At 48.0% G+C, this 22,783-nt stretch overlaps 2 protein-coding genes and 1 long non-coding RNA gene across 3 annotated transcripts in view; 2 read left to right on the forward strand and 1 right to left on the reverse strand.

Annotated features, from left to right (window-relative positions):
• Window positions 1-1,891, forward strand: part of ACTR5 (actin related protein 5) — an 11,536-nt gene extending 9,645 nt beyond the window's left edge. Inside the window, exon 9 of the mRNA XM_080405971.1 lies at window positions 806-1,891. Within this exon, the coding sequence (XP_080262097.1) occupies window positions 806-1,063 (258 nt within the window). The 3' untranslated portion in view covers window positions 1,064-1,891. The remainder of the gene's footprint in view (window positions 1-805) is intronic.
• The window catches only part of LOC308071079 (protein FAM83D-B-like), a 441,583-nt gene that overhangs the window by 338,872 nt on the left and 79,928 nt on the right, over window positions 1-22,783 (forward strand). The gene's annotated exons all lie outside the window — the stretch shown is intronic.
• LOC308071086 lies at window positions 1,376-22,488 on the reverse strand. Its single transcript, XR_013930983.1, has 2 exons — window positions 22,365-22,488; window positions 1,376-16,718 (listed from the first exon to the last, which is right to left on the reverse strand). It is a non-coding gene; the product is annotated as an uncharacterized lncRNA (long non-coding RNA).

Consider the following 22,783-nt stretch of genomic DNA (forward strand, 5'->3'; position numbering starts at 1 on the left):
CTTGTGATTCCACAACCCTTGTTTTGCACAGTTATTGTATGTAGCTCTGAGTCACGTGCGACTGACAGGAACTTAGTTACAGCCATATACTTGGTAGTTTTAGGAAGGATAGTGGTTGCTAAGTTTGGAGTGTGTAACTTGTGTCTGTGGGAAGAAAATGAGCCCATTTTTGTCTGCTTTTAATGTTGCTGCTTGTAACTGATTAAGAGCTTGCTTCCTTTCCATTAAAATATGGTCCATAGTGTGGTTCCCGTCAGAAGTCTGTCACTTCACAGATACCATGCGTGGGATTTACATGGTGTCTAGTCTAGCAAGCCCATAGCTTAATCAGGAAAGCACTTTGTGCTACAGTAATAGAAGTAGTTTAACTGGAAGTATCAATCCACACCAGTGGAAAGAGCATGTGTGGTTCTTTCCCACATACTGTGATTTTTGAGCTTGCAGTATTCCTCCCCGCTGCTACAAGCAGGGAAGAAGTTTTGCTGGAGTACTTGATGCTTCTTTTGAAGTACCGCCAACTCTTCCTGTACTGGTTTCCAGCTGTGAGGGCTGCTGGTAGTGAATGTGATACACCCATGTGCTTTCTCAACCTGTAGAAACAAAGCAGGCTCGTGGAGAATTGATCTCAAGGTGAAAAAACACTTCAAACCCATTCCTAACATTACTCTTCCCCAGAGGCACTGAACAATCAGCTCAGATTTCTGAAATTCAGTGGCTTGTGTCATATACCACTGTAATTAGGGTAAAAAGGGCTTTTCTCTCCTGTGTTGAATTGACACTGTTGTTCTATTTTCCTTCCATCCAGGTTCACCTTGCTTCCAGCCCTGTTTTAGATGCCTGGTATGGGGCTAGGGATTGGGCAGTGGAATACATGACCCGTGAGGAAGGCTGGATAACCAGAAAAGACTATGAAGAAAAAGGGGGAGAATACCTCAAGGAACACTGTGCTTCAAATGTCTATGTTCCCATTCGCCTCCCAAAGCAGGCCCCACGGACAGCAGAGGCGTTAGCACCTAGCAGAGCGCTGACATCCAGTGCAGGCAATCCTTGTGAGCAGGTGTAGCACCGCGTCTGTCACAGACCCTCAGATGGAGATAACGGTGCAGAGACAAGGAGAGTTCCTGGTGTGCAGCATGAGCTGTGCGTGGAGTGCAGGCCTCAGCCTGGCCTTGCTGGCTGCTCAGAGAGTGCTCAGCTTCTTGTCCAGTCACTTGGACGAGGAGGAGAAGTGCTGGGGCATCCACCGGTGTGGTCGTGGTAGCACTTGGACCGTGTGCTTGGACTTAGTGCTGCTCAGACATAGAGTATGCATCAGCCAGAAGGAACACAAAAGAAGTGCATTCCAGAGAAAAATACCATCTTATAAACTCTCACAGTAAGACTCAGGGGGTTTTGAGAGTATATGGTTTACAGCTTTTTTTTTTTTCCTGTTTTTTTTTTTCTTTTTTCGAATTTAAATGTACTGGTTTTGTACTGCTTTTGTTGCATGATCCAGAAGCTGGGCTTGTATCGAGCAGCTCGGCCCAGCAGGCGTCTCCCTTGCTCGCTGCTGGGGGGCGTCTGTGCCGTGCCTCCTCCTGCACTCCTGTCTCGTTTGATTGCCTGCCTGCTGCAGACCTTCTGCTAAACTTTTTTCAGGTTATCAAGTCAGGGATTTCAGATACTTTTTGACTTCATTTATGTCAGTAATGTTGATGTCTTGGTTGAAACTGGAGACCTGGTTACCTAAAGCACTGTCCAGCAATAAAGACAGAACCCTCCACAAAGCGCGGTCCCGAAGGACTGCCAAATCTCCTGCAGCCCTTCAGTGTTTTCACAAGGCAGCTCTTGACTGATGGGACTTTATCACAAGTTGTTTTAGCAATAAAGCAAACTTTTTGCTTTACCACTATCTTATGTGTTTCAGTGATTTCACCTCTTTAAAGACTACAGCAATAAGGATGTATTTGATTGATTGTACCTTACTGAAAAATGCAGGTTTGCAACGAGGCCCCTGTCCTGTTGCACAGCATGCTCTATCTTGAGTTTGACTGGGGATTCAGTTGTCACACGGAGCAGTTTGCTATTGCTTTCCCAAAAGAATAATCAATACTAAATGTTGAACCGAAACCTGTACAGACTCCATCACTTTGGCAAAAACTGTGAACTACTAGGCTGGAAAAGTTAAGGCTATGGGGAAAATATCCAGACAATAACTGGTATAAGGAAGGTGAAGAGGTGGTGGCTTGCTGTCCCCGAGAGCCACAACTCAAGATAAGTTATCACCTGGCAAATTTAAAGCAAAGGACATGAGGTGCTTGTTGGTGTTGAAGTGAGGTGTTTGTTGCCACAGGATGTGATACACAAGTTTCTGGATTCAAAAAGTATTACCCAGATCTATGATTTAAAAAAAGAAAAATCTGCTGTCAAATGTGGAGCTGTCACCTGTGCGTAGGAGGTCCTGCAGTTGTGTGTTCTTTGGCAAGTGTGTGAGGGAAGTGTTGTTACAGACCCGCTCTTACACAGTTCCTGTGGCACCCAGCACTGGGTGTGCTCAGTGGGGGGGGTACGGGTCTCGGTGGCCCTTTGGCTGGGTCCTGACAAGCTGTTGGGCAGGGGAGCAGGAGGAGTAGAAGGGAGCTTGCTGGCTTCAGGTAACCTCAAATCTGGGCTATTGATCCTCTCCCTAGCCACCTGGAGGTGTGCTGGTTTTCAGGACCATTAAGGCAATTCTATGGGTGGTAAAGAATGTGGAAAAACGTGCTGTGCTTAAACACAGCAAAGTTACACCCCAACGTGTCTTTTCTGATCTCAGTTCATACCAGTGACCTGGAGTAGAGTATATGATGTCCCCTTGCTGTCTGGCCCCTTTCTGACACATCTTTAGCTGTCATGGCAGAGTGACTACTTGAGAGAGAGAAATCTGTTCCAGTACTTGGTGTTGGTTGCTAAATAGGTAAGAGGGTGTTGTGCATAGAAGTGTTGCAGAATGAAGGCCTAAAAGGGCATCCATAGTGGATGGTTATATTACTTTTAAATGTTTGGCCGAGTTGTGCCAAACACTTCAATTGCATTAATTCAAAGCAGGGCTTTCTGATTCTGTACAGAGATGCCAGATCGGCTGCTCAAGCAGCTTCAAGGAAGCATAATTTTATAATCTAGCTATTTGTTACTTTATCCCCACAATAGCTGGAGTAACTAATGAACCTGGGCAACGTGATCACAGTCACAGACTTGAATGCACTGGTGCACATTCAGTTGCTTGGAGTAGCACCATGAAAAGCAGGAGGAACGTTGCAGAACAGGATTAATTTTACCCATATAAGTTCGGTTTGCCGATAGGATTTGCTGTGGCGCTACATGGGCATTGGTGCTGGCAGGAGAAAAACGAGAGGAGTGCGTGGTGTGGAGGGCAGGAGGGTGCAACCCTGTTACTTTTTACAGTAGTGTTGGTCAGAGTCCTTGTGAAGCTCCACCACTGTGACTGTTGTGGCAAGGTTTTCTCACACCCATGTGCAGAATCGGCACAGGGCTCGCTAAACCCCAAAGGATCTTGGGCTGTTTCTTCTGTGCATTGGCTTATGCCACCTGGGAGGGGAGCAGGCTGACAAGGCGCTTGCTGGGCTCCTTTTTCATGGGACTTGTGGCTGCGTGAGGAGCAGTAGGAGGAATTGTTACAAAGAGAAAGCAGCGTACTGGGTTGGGGCGGAGGGGAGAAGAGCGTTCTGTGGACGGGAAACTTGAACTGACGCTGTGAGGGCCTTTGCCAAGTGGTCGTAGGGCTGCTGGTGGGTGAGCTGCTGTGCAGTCAGCCTCAAAATCTGTAGTGTGTTTATCCTGGCGGGTGTCCTGCAAGCTGACAAAGCGCAGTTGCCAGTTCATAGGTGGCCAAGTGGTTCCCATTTGGTCCTCAGTATATTAAGTTCGAAACAACCTGTAACAGTGTTACACAATTCAGTTATCACCTAATTCAGGTCAAAGAATACAAAAGTACAGGTCGCAATTTAACTGGCATGGTGAGCTCGGTCTATTTAATCTAAAAGAGAGCTCAAACTGGGTTCCACCTTTCTCAGGGTCCCTAAGACCTGCTCCGAGTGGAAACACCACGTCAGTGAGAAGCCCTGGAGACTAAACATAGATCACGTGTCTAATGTCCCAGATTTCCGTTTGAGCTGCATACGAGCCTTGCTTTTGGTCTTCAAGGCTTCTTATGTTTCCTGTGCCACAGCGACTTCAAACACTAACTGTTCTTTGCTAAATCTCTGCTAGGACACCAAGATTAGAACTCTTTGCTCCAGTTATTAATCTCCAAAATACTTAATGTGCTGTGTAAGACGGCATTTCAGAAGAAAGAGAAGATGCCCATGAACTGTCACTTAAAATTTAGGATTATCCCTCCAGAGACAGCCTGCAATGATCCTCTAGCAGCTAGTCATAAACCAGAAGTTTTGAAGCTTGTGTGGGATGAGCAGGGGAGGGGAGAATGCTGTAATGGATTTAACATTATCCCCAAAGTCATATGGTGGGATTTCCACCGCAGTTCGATACATCAGGCACAGAGCAGCTGTGCTGAATCCCATTGCTCACTCCCACGGCTTTGCGCAAATAGCAAACTTGTCCCTGAGCATCAGCTTCAGCAAAACTTCTCAGTCTTAAGGGGCTCAAACCCCCGCATGGTTTGCCAGAAGTTCTTCAAGCTTCTCTCGCTGCCTCTTTTCAGGTGCTCAGTTTCCTATATTTAGTTGTCAAACACCTTTTCCCCACCTTGTTCATCACATGAGCCCAGCCCCACCTCGTAGGGTGGCAAAGTGCCATAGTTTCAAACCTAGGGGTGGTTTTGTGTGGTGGTGTGGGTTTTTTTTAATTGTATTGGGCTTTTTACATCCTTAGGGATCTTTTCTTCTTCTTGAGCAGTGGGCTTGATTTCCATTTCCTAATGCAGCAGAGACGATGACAAGGGTACTGCACGGAGAGTCAGGTGACCTGGATCCATTTTCGTGTCTGTTTACTCACGACACTTCAAGCTGTTTGCTCTGATCTCAGTTCTGTGCCTCAGCATCTGTAACGGCAAAGCTAACCCGAGCACGGTGCTAGCGGAGGGCTTTGCAGGGTGCATAATGACTGCAGGAGACAGTAAGGGACAGTGGGAAGCCTGGAAAGGGGTTTTTGGGGAAGGAGGGGAGGTCAAGCAAAATCGTGGAGAATAGGTCCATCTATGCTTAATACGCAGCGGGCCAGGTGGAAGGTCTGCAAACCACTCGCTGCCTGAAGGAGTACGTAATGGGGCAAGGATCATGCCATGCTTTTGTTCTTAAGCAACTGCTATTGACCGCTGTCAGGATATGAAGCAAGTTGGATTTGTGGTCTGACTCAGAAGCTTTTATGCTCTTAAAATTCCCGGGTTTAGGCAGGGCAGTACTTTTTTTGGCTTTTTATTTATTTCAGAGCTGAGGTGAAGTACAAAGCAGCTTCTCCCTTCATCTGTCGGGAAATAAATGTGCTGTGCTGATGGGGAGAGCATCTTTGATGTTGACAGTGAGGTTCAGTGAAGGCATCCAGGTTCCTGCACTTCTACTGGAAGCTGTAGCCATAGTCAGGAGGAAACTTGTCCCTGCGGAATTCTGGTGCCTTGCTCTTGGCAAGTCTTGCTGGACAAATGAGCTTCCCAATATGCAAGGGAAAAGTGTGGCTTTACTCAAACCTCTGTCAAATGAATTCCAGAGGAGAGACAACTTTGGAAATCGTCCTAGCTCCTCGTGTTTGAACTACTTGGGAACAAGTTGGATGATAGAGCACTGGAGAGCAGGAAGACCACGGTGCATTGGGTACCTTCCTTTCTGAGATGAAGGGCAAGGGTGTGTGGTAGACCTCTGGGTGGGAGAAGTTTTGAGGGGTGATGGCAACCTGCAGCCCCAAAAGCCTCGCTGCTGCCATGATGGCACATGGGGGTGGCACACAGGGCTGCTGTGTAGGCATGTTCCCAGGCGCCGTGGTGCTCAGGAGGGGTGGGAGGCTGTTGGTTGCAGCTAAACCTGATTTTTTTTCTCCTTTTCTTTCCATCGCTGTTTCTGCACCTCTTTCTGGAGCATCCTCCATGCTCCTAAATGGCTCTGTGTGCCCAGTAGGAAAACTGTCCCGTTCAAGCATGGGAGGCTGCGGACTCACTGCCTTGTCTGAGGCTTGCATGGAGGGAAGCTTGAGTCTGTGCAAAGAGTTTTTGGGTAGTCTTGTCCTTCCACAAAAGATTTTGATGTGGAGATTTTGTTCTTTAGGGTGTTCTCGCTCTCTTCAAAGGAGGATAGTTAATAAGGAAACCTAGCCTGCCTCACTGACGTTTCTACATTGGAACAGCAACCCAACTGCATCCAGATGAGAAACAATCTTGTTGATCTGACCTTCCTGCTCTGCTTTGAGGGTTAGCAGGGACTTGCATAGGGCTCCTCCACACAACTTTTAGAAATAACTTCAGTAGCGGCTAGAATGACCACAAGTCCCCTGGGGCACACAGGGCCCCGTTCCTTGGGGGTGACCTCCCCGTCACCCTTTTCACCTTGAGCAGCAGGTGCCTTCCAGTGTTTTGTCTGCTACACTTGGATAAATCCACCTGATCTAGAAGCCATCAGCTAACGTGCTGTCAGCGCTGCAGAGGCAAAGCACCTTAAGAAGGTCCCAAACTGTTCTCTTAGGTGTACCCACAACGACATGTCCCTGGAATTCCACCATGCGTGCGAGGAGGGTTGTCACAAGGTAGGTGCCATCTGCTAGCGCTGGGTTTGAGCTATAAGTAAGCTTCTTGCGTAACACCTTGCATAGCTTGTCTATGTCTAGTATTAGGAAAAGCACCTCTGATTTCTGAATGTGGCAGGGTTGGGGTTTTTTTGTCATCTTTAAACTTAGTTTTGTGTCCCTTGGGTTAAGCATGTGCATTAGCACAGTGTTGCTGGCTGGTGTTGCTTCTCAGTGCTGGGAAATATGTTTCATATCCTGATCTTTAGATCCCTTTTTTTTTTTTTTTTTTTTTTCCCCACACTACAGCTTGCTTAAAACATATCCCACTCCTCCTCTCACCCCAGATTCCTGCCACATACCTGGCATTCCTTCATCCTTAATGAGAAGAAGGAGTGGGGGATTTCACGCTCCTGGAATTTTAGAGGAATACTAAGTGGATTTCTCATGAAAAGCCCCATTTAGGGTACAAATCTCCCTGAAAGATAGTCCCCATATGGCAAACCTTGCTTTTGTTGGTAATGGTGAACAGAGTTTTGAGTTCCTTGTTCAACAGCTTCTTTCCGTTTGGGTCTTGCTGTAAGTATTGCCATTGATGGAGACCACATTGGAGCAAGCTCCTGCTGTTGTGGATAAAGCAGAGGAGACTTGCTTGCAAAGGTCGGCAGGGACACCTGTGCAACTCCTGGGCTGTTGGCACTTCAAGTTTTACCAGTGGCTGCAATGTGGACAAAATCTCCATATAGACAAGGCAACATAAAGGCTGTTAAGTCAAAACAGTTTTCTTCCAGGCTGTCATTAATTTACCCAAATAAACATAAAGCTGTGTTGGATCAAAGGTTCCTCCAGCCTGCTCCTGGCAGGGACTTCCAGGAGATGTCGAGGGAGGAGTATAAGAATAGGAACAGTAGCGATATGTGTGTAAAACAGGAAGAAGATTGTAAATAATTACAGCTGGTTAATACTACGTAGCCAGGGAGGCATGCGAAGGCAGTGCTCCTGGTCTGTCTTTAGATGTGATCCATCACCATCACAGGGCTCTGCCCTCTTATGTGTGTTGAAAGGCCAGGTTAAGGTATCTAAATTACAGAGCTCTGCAAGGTTGTGGATTTTGGAGCAGCAGCAACATGCCAGACTGGGAACATCTGCTTTGGAGGCACCGTGCCGTGTCGTGGATATTCCTGAGCTGCTGCCAAGCTGCTGTGGTAGCCCCCAGCCACGCTCCAGCGGGGAAGGGCTGGGACAGGACATCGCACCCAGCCAGCCCGGCTCTGCCTCCTGCTTTGGGAGAGGGGCTTCGCTGCAGCTCCGCGGGGCACCGACGATGGCAGCAAGAGCCCAGGGTCCTGTTGCACGGTGGCCCTGGGTTGCTTTCAGCCACCTCACGGTGGCAGAGGGCCACGGGCTGCTCTGGCTGCTGAGGAACAATGGAGAGGAAAGCTTTGATTTCCCCAGGGATGGACACCCCCCTGCTCAGGGGTGGTGCAGATGGAAGGAACTGGGGGCCAGCAGCTTGGGTGTTTTTTTTTTTTTTTTTTTGCTTTTATCCTTTGTTAACCGCTGGTGACTTCTTGTTGTGGGAACTGCTGTGACCTCCCTGGGTTTTGTTTGTGCGCTGGGGCTGACATTGTTCGGAGCAGCTCTTTGATGCTCGGCCCCGGGAGCCGCTGGCCTGGGAACAGGAAGGTTGAGCCCGGCTGCCCACAGGCTCACTCCGGGCTGGCAAAGGGCTGGTGCCCTGCCATGGTGGCATCGTGTGGCAATGGATCTTTGCATCGCCTGGCAAAGGCAAATTAGTCACATACTGTAACGGGCTGTCCCCAGGTTGGTGACTTGTGCCCAGATCTGCCCTCCTTGGCTACAGCAGCACCCTGTGTCACAGCAGGCGCAGCCGACGGCTCCTGCTCAGGTGGGAGCAGCCGATGGTGCCGTGCTGCCAGCAGCTGGGGAAGATGCAAAGAAGAATCTGGCATTTATCAGAATTTGTCATCTTTTTCTAGGAAGCGAAGACCTAGGAGGCTGCAGAGCTTTTGTACTGGGTTCAACTGCAGATTCATGCCAGGAAGAGCTGGGAGATGCTCAACATGCGTGATCTGTGGGAGGTTTGCTCAGGCCTTCTGCCCGCGGTGTCCTGGGGGTGTGCTGGCCACCCCACTGACCCTCTTGTTGGAGCTGAACTGGGGCTGGAAGGGATGATTCTTCGGCTCCCGAGGGCTTGATTTCTCAGTGTGCTGTCAGATGGGCACATCCGTGCCTTTTGCGATAGTTCCTGCTCGCAGGAGGCTTTGTTTCTGCCCCTTGCTGCCTAGATCCATTTGTCTGGGTGTTGAATGAAAATAGCTTTTATAATGATGCAAAGATGGAGGGAATAATTCACATTTATACTACCCCTGAGCCCATTCTTTGAAATGCATTTCAAAAATTGCAACGAATACTATTTTTCACCACACAACAGCTTCCCCAGGCAGCAAAGACAGCAATTCCCAGGAGCCATAAACCCCTTGAGCGTGTTTACCCAACTCAGAATGCACTTTATAATATTGGATCACCTTCAACCTACTCTGCTATTTTACATGCTAGGATCTGAAATACGTATATGCAAGCTCTGGTTGTGCTGTGTGCCTTACAGAGAGATTGGAAATGAGTCCTTAATTGCAAATTTAGTGAGCTGTGGCTGGCAGTTTTTTACAAGCAGTTGTCATTTCAATCATAGGAGCCAGCAGTCACAAGCAATTGATTTTTATCAGGTATCGAAGTACACCCTCACAATCTGGGAAGTAGGGCTCATCGAGAGAGGGTTTATCTCAAGCTCCAGCCTTTATGGGGGAGGTTTAAGTAGATGGTCACCATTTCAAGGAGGACTTGAACTTTCAAGTATTCTCCAATACCTGCTGCTTGGCCTGGCAGCAGAGGGGCTGAGCTACACAGAGCCACGTGGGAATGGAGCTGGTTCATGTGTGCATGTCCCTGTTTTGCAAGAAGCAGGTAACAAAAAAACCCCAATAACAAAAAAAACCACAAAACAAAAAAACCCAAACAAACCCAACCCAAAACTCCACTGTTCTGATTTTGAACCCAAACCAGTGATTTGTTATTCCTCACAGAAGGAACCCACCACCACTTATTCTGAGCAGTTATACTGACAATTTCCTATTTTTCTTCCTTCTGGAAGGGTATTTGAGCAGCTCCAGCCATTGAACTGAAGGAAGTCTTTTCCTGAAATGCAGACAGAAATGCTCCAGGGTTTTCTGGCTCAGGAAATCATTCCTGAATTCTGAGGCTGACTTGTTTGGAGCCATAGACACCAGAAGTCCCTACCAGGCTGGTAGAAACCCAGTGAGGCAAGTCCGGCCAGAAGAGATGATTTCTGTTGCTCCAGCCTTGCAGACTTTATGCCCTTGGCGTATTTTTGCTTCGCGGGCTTTGTCAGAAGATGCTCAGCCAGACTGCCCTTTCCTTTTTAAAGAAGGCACTGTAGATTAAATTTAGGCAATAAAATAAAAATCTAGTTTTGTTTCATAGGCATCCTAGAAACGTGGAAATTAAAGCAAAAGTATATATATTGAAAGTGTTTTGCTTCTTTGTGTTTCTACTTGAAAATAAAAATGTTGTAGCTCCCTAAATGTTGCATCAGCTTCTTTTGAGATGTATAATTTAAACATTTTGAACTTAAGTGCAAGCTTTTAATGTCGTAATTTCTCAATGCCACTGTGACAACTGTTTAGACATACAAGCCATTTGATTACAATTTTATGTTAAATGAGGAACCATAATTAATACGATCATGTTTAATTTTTTCCTTACTGAATATAAAGATAGAATAATTTCTCCAGAGAAAAAAAGTTTCCTCAAATGACTAGATGGAAAGATTAAAAAAAATAATTTAGCTTTTAAAAAAAGAAATTCTAAGCTGTTAGATAGGAGTGGAGCAGGATATAAAACGCAAAATGCCTTGCTTGTGACTGGGGAGAGAATCCCGGGGAGCCTGAGTCCTCCCTGCTGTATCCTCCTTCCCGGTGTGGTGGTTTAACCCCGGCCAGCACCTAACCCCGCACGGCTGCTCACTGCCCCGGCGGGGTGGGATGGGGGAGAGGGTGGGAAGGGTCGAAGTGAGACAGCTGACGGGCTGAGCTAAAGGCAGTTTAACAGCTGCAGCAAAAGCCGCAGAGGCAAGCGGGGCACAGCAAGGCGTTCATTCCCCGCTCCCACCGCAGCCCGGGGCTCAGCCACCCCCGGGACAGCCGGGCTCCATCGTAACGGGGGCTGGGGGGCCGACGGCATCACTCCGAGCGTCCCCCCCTTCCTCCGCCTTCCCCCAGTCTACGTGCTGAGCGTGATGCCGCACGGTCTGGGATGTCCCTGGGCTCAGTGGGGGGCAGCTGTCCCGGCCGTGCCCCCTCCCAGCTCCTTGTGCCCCCAGCCTGCTGGCTGTGGGGTGGGCGAGGAGCAGCAAAGCCCTTGGCCCTGTGCGAGCGCTGCTGCGTGGTAGCGAAACACCCCTGTGTCGTCAAGGGGGGTTTCAGCACAAATCCAGAACGCAGCCCATCCCGGCTACTAGGAAGACAATTAACTTCAACCCAGCCAAAGCCAGCACACCTGGCTGCAGGTGAGGTGTGGGGGGAGCCGCGGGATGTTCCCAAGTTGTCCTTTCTCCTCCTCCCAGCACCATTTCATGGAAAACACAGAATGAAAAGCCTTTGGTTGTCAGAGGTCTTCAGAAGACATTCTCCACTTTTCACAACTCTCTCCCATTTTTGCCTAAGCTACTTTCACTAACCATTTTAGGAAGCAGAACATTTGTAGAGAAGTGACCCTTGGCCTGGCCTCGGAGCGGCTCGCAGCGGGCGCACACGCCCCATCTCAGCCCAGGCTTGTGTGAGCCTGAGCGCTCCGAGACATTTTCACCCACCTCCAAGTACCTGCACATCAGTGTCAAGCCCACCACTGTGGCCATCCAATTGAAGGATGGTCTGGAAAGGTGTGTTGGTGTATTTTTGCACTTGTACAAGCCTGGGAGACCCCCCATGCCAGCTGCCCTGCCCGTGGGTGCAGCAACCCATGCAGATGGCACCCCTGCAACACCCCAGTAAATCCCATGGGCTTCACAATCTTAGCAATGATACCCCATGCCTTTATCTTCCATCCAGAACATCTTCTGTCATCAAGTCCTCGGGCCTGGGAGCTTTTATCTTCTCCGGGTGGAAATTCAGCGCTAGTGACTTCAGCAGGAGCAGAGTTACGCAGCTGAATGTCCTTCATCTGCACCCCGACACGATGTGCCGTAGCCTTGTCTGCACATCGCTAGTTTGCTTCCAAACTCTTAGCCACCATCCCCAGTTTTTGGTGCAATATAAATACATTTGTATTTTCTCTTTCTACGTAGCTGCATGCTGACACCCGCTTGCCCACCTCTCTGGAGGAGAAGGCCACTATTTACGCTTGTGTTTCTCTCTCAGGATAATACAGCTGAGCAGGGTGTCACCAAGAGGGTGTTGAAGCCACTTGTGTTCTAGAACATGACCTTCAAATTGTTTACTTAAACTTCTGAGCATAGAGGGAGGAGAGTTTACTTCAAGCTACCTGCTTCTGCAGGGCTGAAAGAAGAAATAAGCACTTATTTCTGCCCGTGGTTGCTCCCGGAGCTGATTCCCAGGGGTACTTCAGTATTAAGTATCCCTCCCAGATCTCTGACGACATTATTAGCAATAACGGTCAATTAGGTGTACCGGGAAGGGAGGAAGAGCGATGAACAGAGATATCAATTTTAGCACTAGCAGAACAAAAGAAAATTGGCGTTTGCTGAGCAGAAAGGATTTAAGACCCTAGCAGGGAAGGGAGGAGAAGGAAAAACTGTAAACCTTTAAAGAAGGAACTATAGAAAATATTTAACAACGCTTTTTAGGGCTTGCCAAACAAGCACAATGCATTACAGCATTTTCACCTGCTGGCTTACAGATTTAACTTTTGATTCACAGTTATATAATGTGTTTTGCAGCCAGGGTTTAAGCAGGGCCCGGAGGTAAGTGGATCCGGGGGCCATTGTAGCATTGGGGAGAGGAATGTGGTTCTGCGCTCTTGGCAGAGGTGGAAATTTGCAGCAGGTCAGGTCTGGGCTGCTGAGGGATTAGGTCAGTACCAGCTCTCCGTGCTGCCTTAAGGCAAACTGAATTTTTCACACATAAGGGAAAGATGAAGAACAGCCCCCCCCCCCCCCCCCCCCTTACAACTTAACTAATCACCTGCTGCTAAATAAGGCGGTATGAGTTATTCACCACCTCCACTCTGCTTTAGAACATTACTGCAGTAATTATGTGCCATACTTGATTGGAGCGTTTCTAAATCCTTGCAGAATAAAAGGATTCTTCCCAGCTGTGGCTGTGCTGGGTAGTTGGTCTGGTGGGTTGGAGTTCTCAGGGGGTGGTTGGCTCAGTTAGTGGGGGAGGTGTGGGTAGGCAGGGGGTTGGCACTGGGGGATTGGTTTTGGGGGGTGGGAAATGAGTCTGTAGGATGTGCAGCTGAGTATCACAGCTTTATCTCACAAGGTTTTTGTTCTTAACGAGGTAATCTCAGAAACTGTGGGTCTATTGATTTGTGTTTGCTGATGGCTGCTGTCGGAGAGGTAGGCAAGGGGCTGCTTCATCCAAAGCAGGTACTGGTCCTCTCTGTCACTTGTTGCTTTTCCTTCTGCACTGGGGTAGCCCCAGGGCCACCCCACCCCAGGTGCTCCCAAGGAGTGCTCTGACTCCTGTTAAACCTCTGGCTCAAATCCCTGCTCGGTTTGAACTTTGTGGGATGGGTGGCTGCTGAGGGTGGGGGTCAAGTGGTGCTTTTGCTGGGCAGGTGTTTCTGCCCTCTGGCTCCTGCTGAGCAGAGCTGCCAGCAGAAACCCTGCTGGGGCTGCAGGCTCCCTCTGCTTTGCCTGAAGGAGGTTCACTCCAGATAATAAACCACATTTTTCCAGACAGAAGGCAACAGGGAAGAAAGCTGCAGGCATGTCTGAGCCAATGTTCTGGTAACTCTTGAAATAAGAGAAGGCTTAATGATGACTCTCAGTGTTACTGTAGCTCCTCAGAGCAGAGTTCCCAAGAGAAGAAGAGAGGGGAAGCATCTCACCACGGATCACCAGCATCAGGACAACTGACTGTTTCCCAGCTTGCAGCTGGTTGAAAATACTATGTAGCATGGAGCCTTCTGTGTGATGCTCTATTTCTCCTGAGGCTGTTGATCTTCACCTCCAGACACCCTCCCGCACTATTGCTGTAGCTGTGTACGGCCAGGCTGAGCGCTGGAGGTGGATAAGGGTGATGAAATGGGAGGAAAAAAGCCAGAGAGCTGCTGTAGCTTTGCTTTTCTCCTCTTGCTTTGACTGGTCTGTCAGTGTGGACAACAGCCTGGTGGCCCCACAGAGAATTAACGTCCCTATTGCAACAGCTTCGGCAGCGCTGCTGAAGCCAGCGCCTGTTTCTCACGGGCTTGGTGCCAAGTGATGCTGGGAGGTCAGGGACCTGTCTGTTAGTGGTGGTGTGGGTATGTTAAGGCTGGGGCTGACACAGAGTGTTCAGGTTGAACAGGTTTAGTCAGGCGTGCCCGTGACCTGAGCACTTTCCTTTATGGCCCTGCCAGTTTTGCTGGGGACGGCTGGCCACCGCTGCTGGAGGGAAGGGACTGTCGTCTTGCATGAATGCCTGTGAAAGGGGGACGCTGCAGAGGACACAAATGAACTATTCAAGTTCTCTTCCTGCTACCAGTGCCCTCTGTTCTGGATGCTGGCTTGATCTATAATGATGTATCTGATTGTGGGTGTTTTTGGTGACACAAATGTGATTTGATGGCCTTCTGGCCATGTCGTGGGCAGCAGCGGCTGGTTGGACTTTAAGGAGGGGAGGTGAATGAGTCCCTCAGTGGAGGAGAGGTGGAAGGGTGCCGGCTGAGTTCTTGAGGGGTTAATGCTGCTGAGGCTTCGTTACGTTGTGTGCAAGGCTAGAGCACTTGGAGCCTTGAATAGGGATCTTTTTGGTTATTTTTAAATTTGCAGCGACCAGATGTTTCCTGCAGCACTGGGCTGAGATGGTCAGAGGATGAATGAGGCTGATAGCCAGGGCAACCCTGGGGCCAGCCAGGCACACACCTCCAGTGTGTCTCCACCTGGGATTTCTGCCAACCCACAGCTGTGTGCCTGCAGCACCCCCGGCAGGGGCAGGTCCCATGCCTGTCCAAGGTTACTTCAAGAGCTCTTGGTTATCTCTGAATGGGGCATCCCCCAGGCCATAGTGCCACTTGCCATAGATGAGCCAGGGCCAAAAGGAATCATGCCAGCTTTCCTAACACTGCTACGTGCCGATGTTGAGCGGAGACAGTGAAAGCATCAGCTTTCCAGTAATAAGGAATTTATAACAACCTATTAACTCAAGTTCTTGTCTTAAAAAATGAGACAAGAGCTGCCTGCTTGAATTACTAAAAAAAAAAAAGACAGGAGAGGATTTTTCTATATCTTTTCCCACATTTTTTAAACTGCCAACAGCACACCTCAGTGCTGCAGCCCTCACAGTCCCAGGGGAGCACTGCAACATCTCCCCAGCTTCAGGCTGGGCTCTGAGAGGCAGCTTCCAGGGCTTTCTTCACATACTGGGGCACAATGCCACCAAGCCAGGAGGTGGCCAAAGCCTGGCAGCCTGGTTTCCAAAGGGAGTCCCAATATCTGCATTCGTGAGAGCTGCAAGATGTGACTGTTTGTTTGTTTTTAAAGAAAGTAAAACCTGAAATTTGTGTTACACTCCATGGGTATATGCATGTTTATATGTATACACACACCTGACTGAGGACTTCAAACCTTCCACATACAGCAAAAGGCAAGATTTTTGCCCCTTGCCACAGCAGAGTTGGTATTTCAGGACTGGGCATTACTAGGTGATTTATAAGCACTCAGTCTGATGAGACAGGGCTTCTGCTGCTCTCTGGGGGAGCAGACTTCAGCCACTATCCATTGCTGTAGGAAGCCTTACTTCCTACTTAATTTCAGATTTAGATTATTTTTTTTCCCCCCACTGCTTCATGGTCAGGGATGGGAATACCTGCTTGATATATATATATATATATATATATGAATACCAATATTTTAACATCAGACTGCTGTAGTTGAGGTATCACAGTTATTTCTTGGAGCATGATTTAAAGCACATCCCAGGAAATAACTCATTGGGAATATTCACCACAGCTGTGAGACTTTCTGGATATAAACCTGTATTTCTGGTGACTTCACTTATGCCTCCCCTTCTGTATGTCTCCAAAACACCATCACCAAGAAAATTTAAGACTCTACCAAAGAAGCTTAGCTATAGTGTTTTACGTTCTTTAGTGTCCTGAAATGCTGAGTAGAGGCTTCTGAGGAAGAGCTGGGTGGTTTAATCCACCACACCTGAAGGCTTTGGTGGCTGTTTTGAGATCCTTCATCTCAAGCTGGCAAACTTTGCTGTGAAGGTCTGTCAGCACCAGGCAGCCCAGAAGTCACCCACTTTAACCGCTGCAAGTGCCCGTTGGGAATATTTTTAACAGGGATGCCAAAGCATCTTATCCAACCGAGGAACTTCTTGTCTGCACTCCAGCCTGCTGAGAGCCAGCCAGGGAGACACCAGTCCCAAAGTCTTCCTAAACTCTTCAGTAAAGAATCTGCAGAGTTGTATTTCTCTCGTGAGTATGAAAATATTTTAACTCCTTAAGAAATTAAGAATACTGAGATTAAGCACCACAAATTCTCCCTTCGTTCCTTCTCCTCCAGAATAATCCTTCTCAAAAACCCTTAGAAAATGGGTGGGTTTAGGGTGGTTTAGTTAGGCTTGTGAGCACTGGGGGCAGCCAGGTCCTGCTGTGAGCTGAGCCCTTCCCTTTGGGGTGTTTAGTGCCGCACGTCCCTGGTTCAGGTTCTGCTGGTAAGCAGCACTGAGTCATTACACCACTGACTCTGCACTGAGTGTGCAAGAGAACTTATTCCAAAAATTAGGGCTTTAATCCTTTGCCTGTGGGTGAAAGTAAAAAAAAAAAAAAATTAAATGCAAGTTGTATGTACGTTGTAATCATTTTATCCAATGTTATTTTATTTTTCTATAATGCCATCTTCCCTTTTACACTTCTATTTTCCTGGGAACCTGAGCAGTGTGGTAACTTGCTGTTTATGTCCTTGCTAATGAGTCAACACCTCTAACACTTTCAAAACGAAATAGGCATTTACGTTGCAGATGTCTATGGCATGTCAGTGGCAAAGGCTCGGTTTTGATAACCTCATCCCTAGTGGTGTGAACTTTCATCCGTACAGTCACCTTTACAGCTGTTGAATAACTGTGTAGTTAAACTCTGTCACCATAAACAAGCAGCGGTAGTGCCCTGCAGGGAAGGGGGGATGCGGGATATCAGTAAAAACTCTAAGTGAAGCCCTCTGCGGTCTGCCTGGTCGGGTGGCAAACCGAGATGGAACTAGGAAGTTAGCTGTATTTCTTAGGAAACGGAGGAGACCAGATCTCGCCTGTGAAACAGCCATCATCGTGCTCTTTGTTCCTCTTTTCCTTAGTATTTTTTTTTCCCGTAAGTTCATCCTTGTGTCAAAACATATTAGAAAGACAAACCTTACAGGAGAGTAATATCTGTTGCCAGACTAGCTGGTGCAATGGGCAACCAGACCTTTTATAAGCACTTGACCTCTTGGAGTAGGAAATTTCCAATGAATATTGATTAGAAATAGTTTTTCTCACTGTAAATACTGCAGCACAGTATACATTGTCATCAGAACTTTTCTTGTTACAGCTATAGTCTTGATTTTTATTTACTCATTAGGATCTCAATGGAAAGATGGTCTTTCATTTATTCTATGATATTAACAAAGCTAGTTAACTGGAATACCTATGAAAGCGATTAGGAAAATCTTGACCTGCAATAGATGCAGAGCCATGGTCAAACTGACTGCTGAATTCACTAAGAAAGAAGAAAGCATTCCTCTGCCTTGCTAAAAGCTCAAAGTAGGGGAAAATCTGGGATGCTGCTGCAAAATAAACCCCAAGCTGGTGGCAGGAGTGACTTGTGTGTTCCTGTAACCATTTACGTACAGCGCTCGTTCTCTGCGTGTTCTGCTCTGGTACGTTGTCTCAATACAGCATTAAACCAGGTCTCAAGAGCCTCGGGGGGTGGGGGAATAAATCCCAGTGTTACTTTTAGTGCTGAGTTGTATAATACTGACTATACAATTAAGGCTAAATACCTTAACCTTGAGTCTGTGTTTCTAATGTCAGGTAACCTTGATAAAGGTCTGAGCTCCTGGTGCCTCCTGATGGGTCTGCTGGTGTTGCTTGGTTCTCACTGTTCTTAATTGCTGATTGTTTAAATGTTCATTTATGGATTTAAAGAGCAAAGGCATTGTTTCCTTCGGAAACACTGGACATGCGTGGTGGGCTGGACTCCAATACTGCCAAGAGCATAACCCTGGTTATCCGAGCGCTGCTGCAACAGTCTCGGGCATCTGTACAGTAACATCACCATCAGGGCACCTGACCAGGAAAGCCACCCTTCTTATGAAGGAGAAAGTTCTAAACATGGAATGTCTGTGTTTAAATCCCTACAACCTGGTCCCTGATGTCCCAGCTGTAGCTTTTCTTGCATGTAGCTGCTCAGGCCCTGAGCCCAGTCCTGCTAAAACTAATGGGGGGACTTTCATTAACTGTAGAAACTAGATATGGCCCTGAAAGATGGACAAAGGCTTCTGACATTGCTGCTCCTGGTGAGGCTTTTGTGCTTTCAGCTATCAAATGTGTACTCTGCTGAGCAGCGTCATTAAAGATGCATGAACTGTCAGGATCGGTTTCCTGATGGGGCAGGCGCGTGTGCTGCCCAGGGCTCTGAGCAGCAGCTCCAGCATTAAAAGTCTCTTTGTGCTCTTGTGCCTCACAAATGGTCAAGATGTGATGAACTTGGAGCACCTTTGAAGTCAGACCAGCCAGGTACAGCTAGCCGGTACACTGGTGTAAGGAGTTGCTTGGCACCAAGGGAGCGATGCTGGCTGTTCATGGGCTGCTCCTTGGGGTGCTGGTCCAGCAAACCAACAGTGTGCGGTTGCTCTTGGGCGAGGAGCAAAACCTGAGTGAAAGCACCAGAGCCGTGGGAATGGATGGAGAGAAGGTCCCCATGAACCGGCTTGTCTGGAAACTGGAAGATGAGGCTCCTCAGACAGCAGAACCAGGGGGCTGAGTGGGCTTCAGGATGTAGCGTGGCTGGTTCATCTCAAGGGTTATGTGAGGCAAGTCCCAGACCACACCGAGGGCTGGTTTATGGTTCAGGAAACCTGTTTGCTGTTTTTTCCATTCCAAAGGGCTCTGAGGACAAGTTTCTTTCAGAGACTGGATTCAGAAATACATTGAATAGTTGTATACCTAAACAGAAATGCCAGACACACCCTTAAACACTTCAGCTTGTCAAATACCTGAATGCCACAGAGGATTTTGTGGCTAAATGTTCTGGGCACTTAGTGTAAACCAGATTATCGTACAATATTTGCTTAAACTGGGGAGAAAGCCACAGACAATGACAAAGCACTGATGAGTTTCAAAGGCAGTGCACAAGGGATGTTTTAATTAATTGCCAATCAACAGCTGTCCAATAGAAGGTGGAAAGCCCTTTAATGGGGCCGGTATGTGAGAGCTGGGTAGAAAATGTCATGTTCTCCTCTGGTAGTGCTCTGACCTTCCCTCTAACCACCACAATCCTCTGCAAAAATGACATTTGCTGTCAAAATTAGTGTTGCTCTTTATATTTACCACTGGACTTAATAACGCTGTTACATTCCTGTGATCCCCAGATCTGTTTGATCTGGACTATTTCCATACACTTTTTTTAACAGATTTAAGAAACCAGGGGTTAAGGAAACGTGTAGTGCTGGAGGTGTTTCTTAGGGTGGTGTAGACCCCATGTTGCTGATGTACCAAACTTGCCAGCACAGCTCTGCTCTGGATGTCTGTGCAAGTCTCTGCTTTCTCGAGGTGTAGACCCCCAGGCTGAAGAAGGGGAGCACAGAAATTGTTTTCTAAATCTCAATCAGCTTTGTGAAAAGTAGGTGAAGGGTCACCCCTGTTCCACAAGTGAATTATGGGCTGGATGATTTCTTCAAGGCCAGAAACTGAGAAATTGAAGGACCCTACCAGGAGCAATGAATTCTTTCAGTCAAGAGAAGAGAGTGGATGTGGTTGCAAATAAAATGCTGTCTTATCTGAAAGCTAAACCATCCTTCAGTAGTCCAGCGCTGAGATGTTTTAGGAGCATCTTGCTTTGCCTAAAGTGATCTTTTTCTTCCTTTCTTTGCCTTCAGCACTGACCTCAGGGATTTTTCAGGTAGCCAGAGGGTCTTGCTTCTGATTCAAAGTCCTTTTGAAGGCTGTTTTTTAAGGTTCCCCTCCTCATGAGTTGCTGTCACTTTTAAACTCCCTTAGACAGCATCTATTGCTAATGTGTTACACAAGGAGCTTGTGCAGTACCAGAAGTGTGCTGTGCTTTTTTGTTGTGACTGTAAGTTGTATCTAGCCCTTAAAACATCTTCCCCCCTAAAGCTTCTCACAAGCACAAAGATAGCAAGTCAAACAGACTCACTTCTGACCTTCAAAATTTCCAGCCAGATGCAAAGTTTTCACCTTTCTAATTAATCTTCCAAACCTGCTGTGAAGATGGCAACAGGCACTAACTGCCATCTGAGGACTGGAGCAAAGAAACAAGATGCAGAGCTGTGATAATGTCAAAATTTTGCAGCCCCCAAATCATAGGCAGAAAGAAATGCTGTGCTGGCCAGGTTGTCTTCCCCCAGAAACTGCTGGAGGTGTCACCTACCCCACAGGTTGCTCTGCTCTGCTGCAGCAGGAGGGAGGCCACAGCAGCGGACTTCAAGCATTAGAAAAGATGTAGGGATTAATTATGAGATTACAGCCACTGTTACTGAAGGTCTGCCGCTGCTCTGGTGGGCTCTGCTCTGCTGCAGTGTAGTTCCCACTTGTTACTGCAGCGTCTGTGTGGAGTTAGGAGGAGGACACCACCACCAAAGCAATCCTCCCCTCCCCTCACCCGCCCGGCAAAGCAAGCCCCCGTAGGAGTTCATGCCAAGCACTCAAGTGACCCTACGGGCACGCTCACCCAAGGCAAGGGCACTGGGAGTACCTGTCGTGAACGCTCTCAGCACCGGTGAGTTGGTGGGTGAGGGGTGGGCGAGGGGTGCCCATTCCATCAGCAGGAGGCAGAGGATGAGGAGGAGCACGCTGCTAACAGCAATGCAGATTCACGCTCGCTCGGCGCTGGGCAGGCGGCCAGCTCCTAACCACAGGGATTTTAACTTGCAACCTTGCGAGCTGTGGATCTGTGCCCACCACTCTGTAGTATTTCTTTCCTGTCAAGGCATGAAATTTTTCATAGGTCAGACTGGTCCTGGCTCTTTACGCGTTTGGAGAGGTTTACTCTCCAAACCTGCTCTTTGGCTTTTGTGTCTGCAAGTGGTCTGCCTGGGAAAGCCCTGGATGTTAGCGCTGCAGCATCGCTTTGGGTGAGTGCTGCTGCTGGAGCTGGTACTGAACACTTCGTTTGCAGCGAGTTGGCCTTTGTGCCTACAGAAAAGAGGAGGAGTGGCAGCCTTTGATAAGGGTAAGCTGTACAAATCTTGGGGGCTGATTAATTGATTTTTTTCTTCTTTTGGTATATTGACAACGTGCAAACTGCCATTGGCACCATCCCAAGTCTTAATTTTTCTGTAGCGGTGAGGATACACTTGGATAACTTGTTGGACTGTTGGGAAGTCGTTGTGCCAGTTTACTGGCTCATGCCCAGTTTGGCATAGGCTTTCCAAAGGCTGATGGAATAACGGTCCACAAGGTCAAGGCCCCTCCTGCCAGCCTTAGCAAAGTTGGGGTTTTACTGATTTGATGCTCAAGAAGGAAACATGAGTTACTTTTGACTTCTCTTACTACAACACTTTTTGTTCTGCTGTACCATGCTGGAGCCAGATCTATGCACCCTCTCTTCTTGCCTCCTGGTTTATTCTTCACCTAATCTTTGATTTTTCTCTCATGACCTTCTACCGAAATCAGCACAAATATCCCAGATCTACCCCTCTGTCTCTTTTAGTCCCACTTTTCTGCTGTTACTTTCAGCTTTCTTTTGGTGTCCTCTCTTTTCTTACTGATTTCCTTCCTCTAATTTTCCTTTTCAGTCAGCCCCCAGTTATTCCATGTGCCCTTCTGTAAGATATCTGAGAGCATTCCCATGGCTTCAGTCTTTCCAAGCCCTTGAATCTGGTGTTTAATTCTTTGGGTTTTTAACAGAGAATAATCAATGTCAGTGCTCTTGCTCTTGTGTCTTTCTCTAAGATAGTGTTTTGCCACTGGCAGCCCTCTGGTTTGAGCATCATTTCCTTTTCTTGTTCCTAGTTGCTTCCTTCTAGACAGCCCACACCTCACAGCTGAATCACTCCTCCCCTGCCACCACCCCACCACTCATTTCCTCGCACTCTCTCTGTTGGGAACCTCTTGCCCACACCATTAACACTGCAAGATTGCCCATTTCCTTCTGTTTCCCCACCTCCATCTCCCACCCTCATCTCCCACACCTTCCCAGTGCTCTCCGTGCCTCCCCTGCCCCATTAGCTTTACCTCCTGCCCGGGGAAAGCCCCAGTGCTTGAAGCAGCCTGTCTTCACCAGCCATGACCAACTTCTGCCTTCACTTCTTGTCTCATGGCTTGTTTCTTCTCCCCAGCCCTTGCTGTGCTGCCAGATGTTGCCCACGAGCATTGCCCAGCGGTGCTCCGCCACGCAGGCACCGGAGAGTAGAGGGCTCCTCTGCTCTGCAGGGGCTCCTGCTTGTTTGCCGTAGGTTTAAGTATGGATGTGGTCTACCTGCTTGCCATCAGCCTTGCTTCTTAGTGACAGCAACTCTTAGCTGGATTGAAATACCGCAGGAGACCTTGAAAGATCATGAGAAGAAAACTTTGCCAGGGAATTAAAATGGAGGAGTTGGAAGCGTAAATTGGAGAGAGGAAAAATGGGGCTGCAGCACCTTCAGCTCGTGCAT

Source organism: Falco punctatus (assembly GCF_963210335.1).
Source record: "Falco punctatus genome assembly, chromosome: 10".
NCBI classification, from domain to species: Eukaryota; Metazoa; Chordata; class Aves; order Falconiformes; family Falconidae; genus Falco; species Falco punctatus.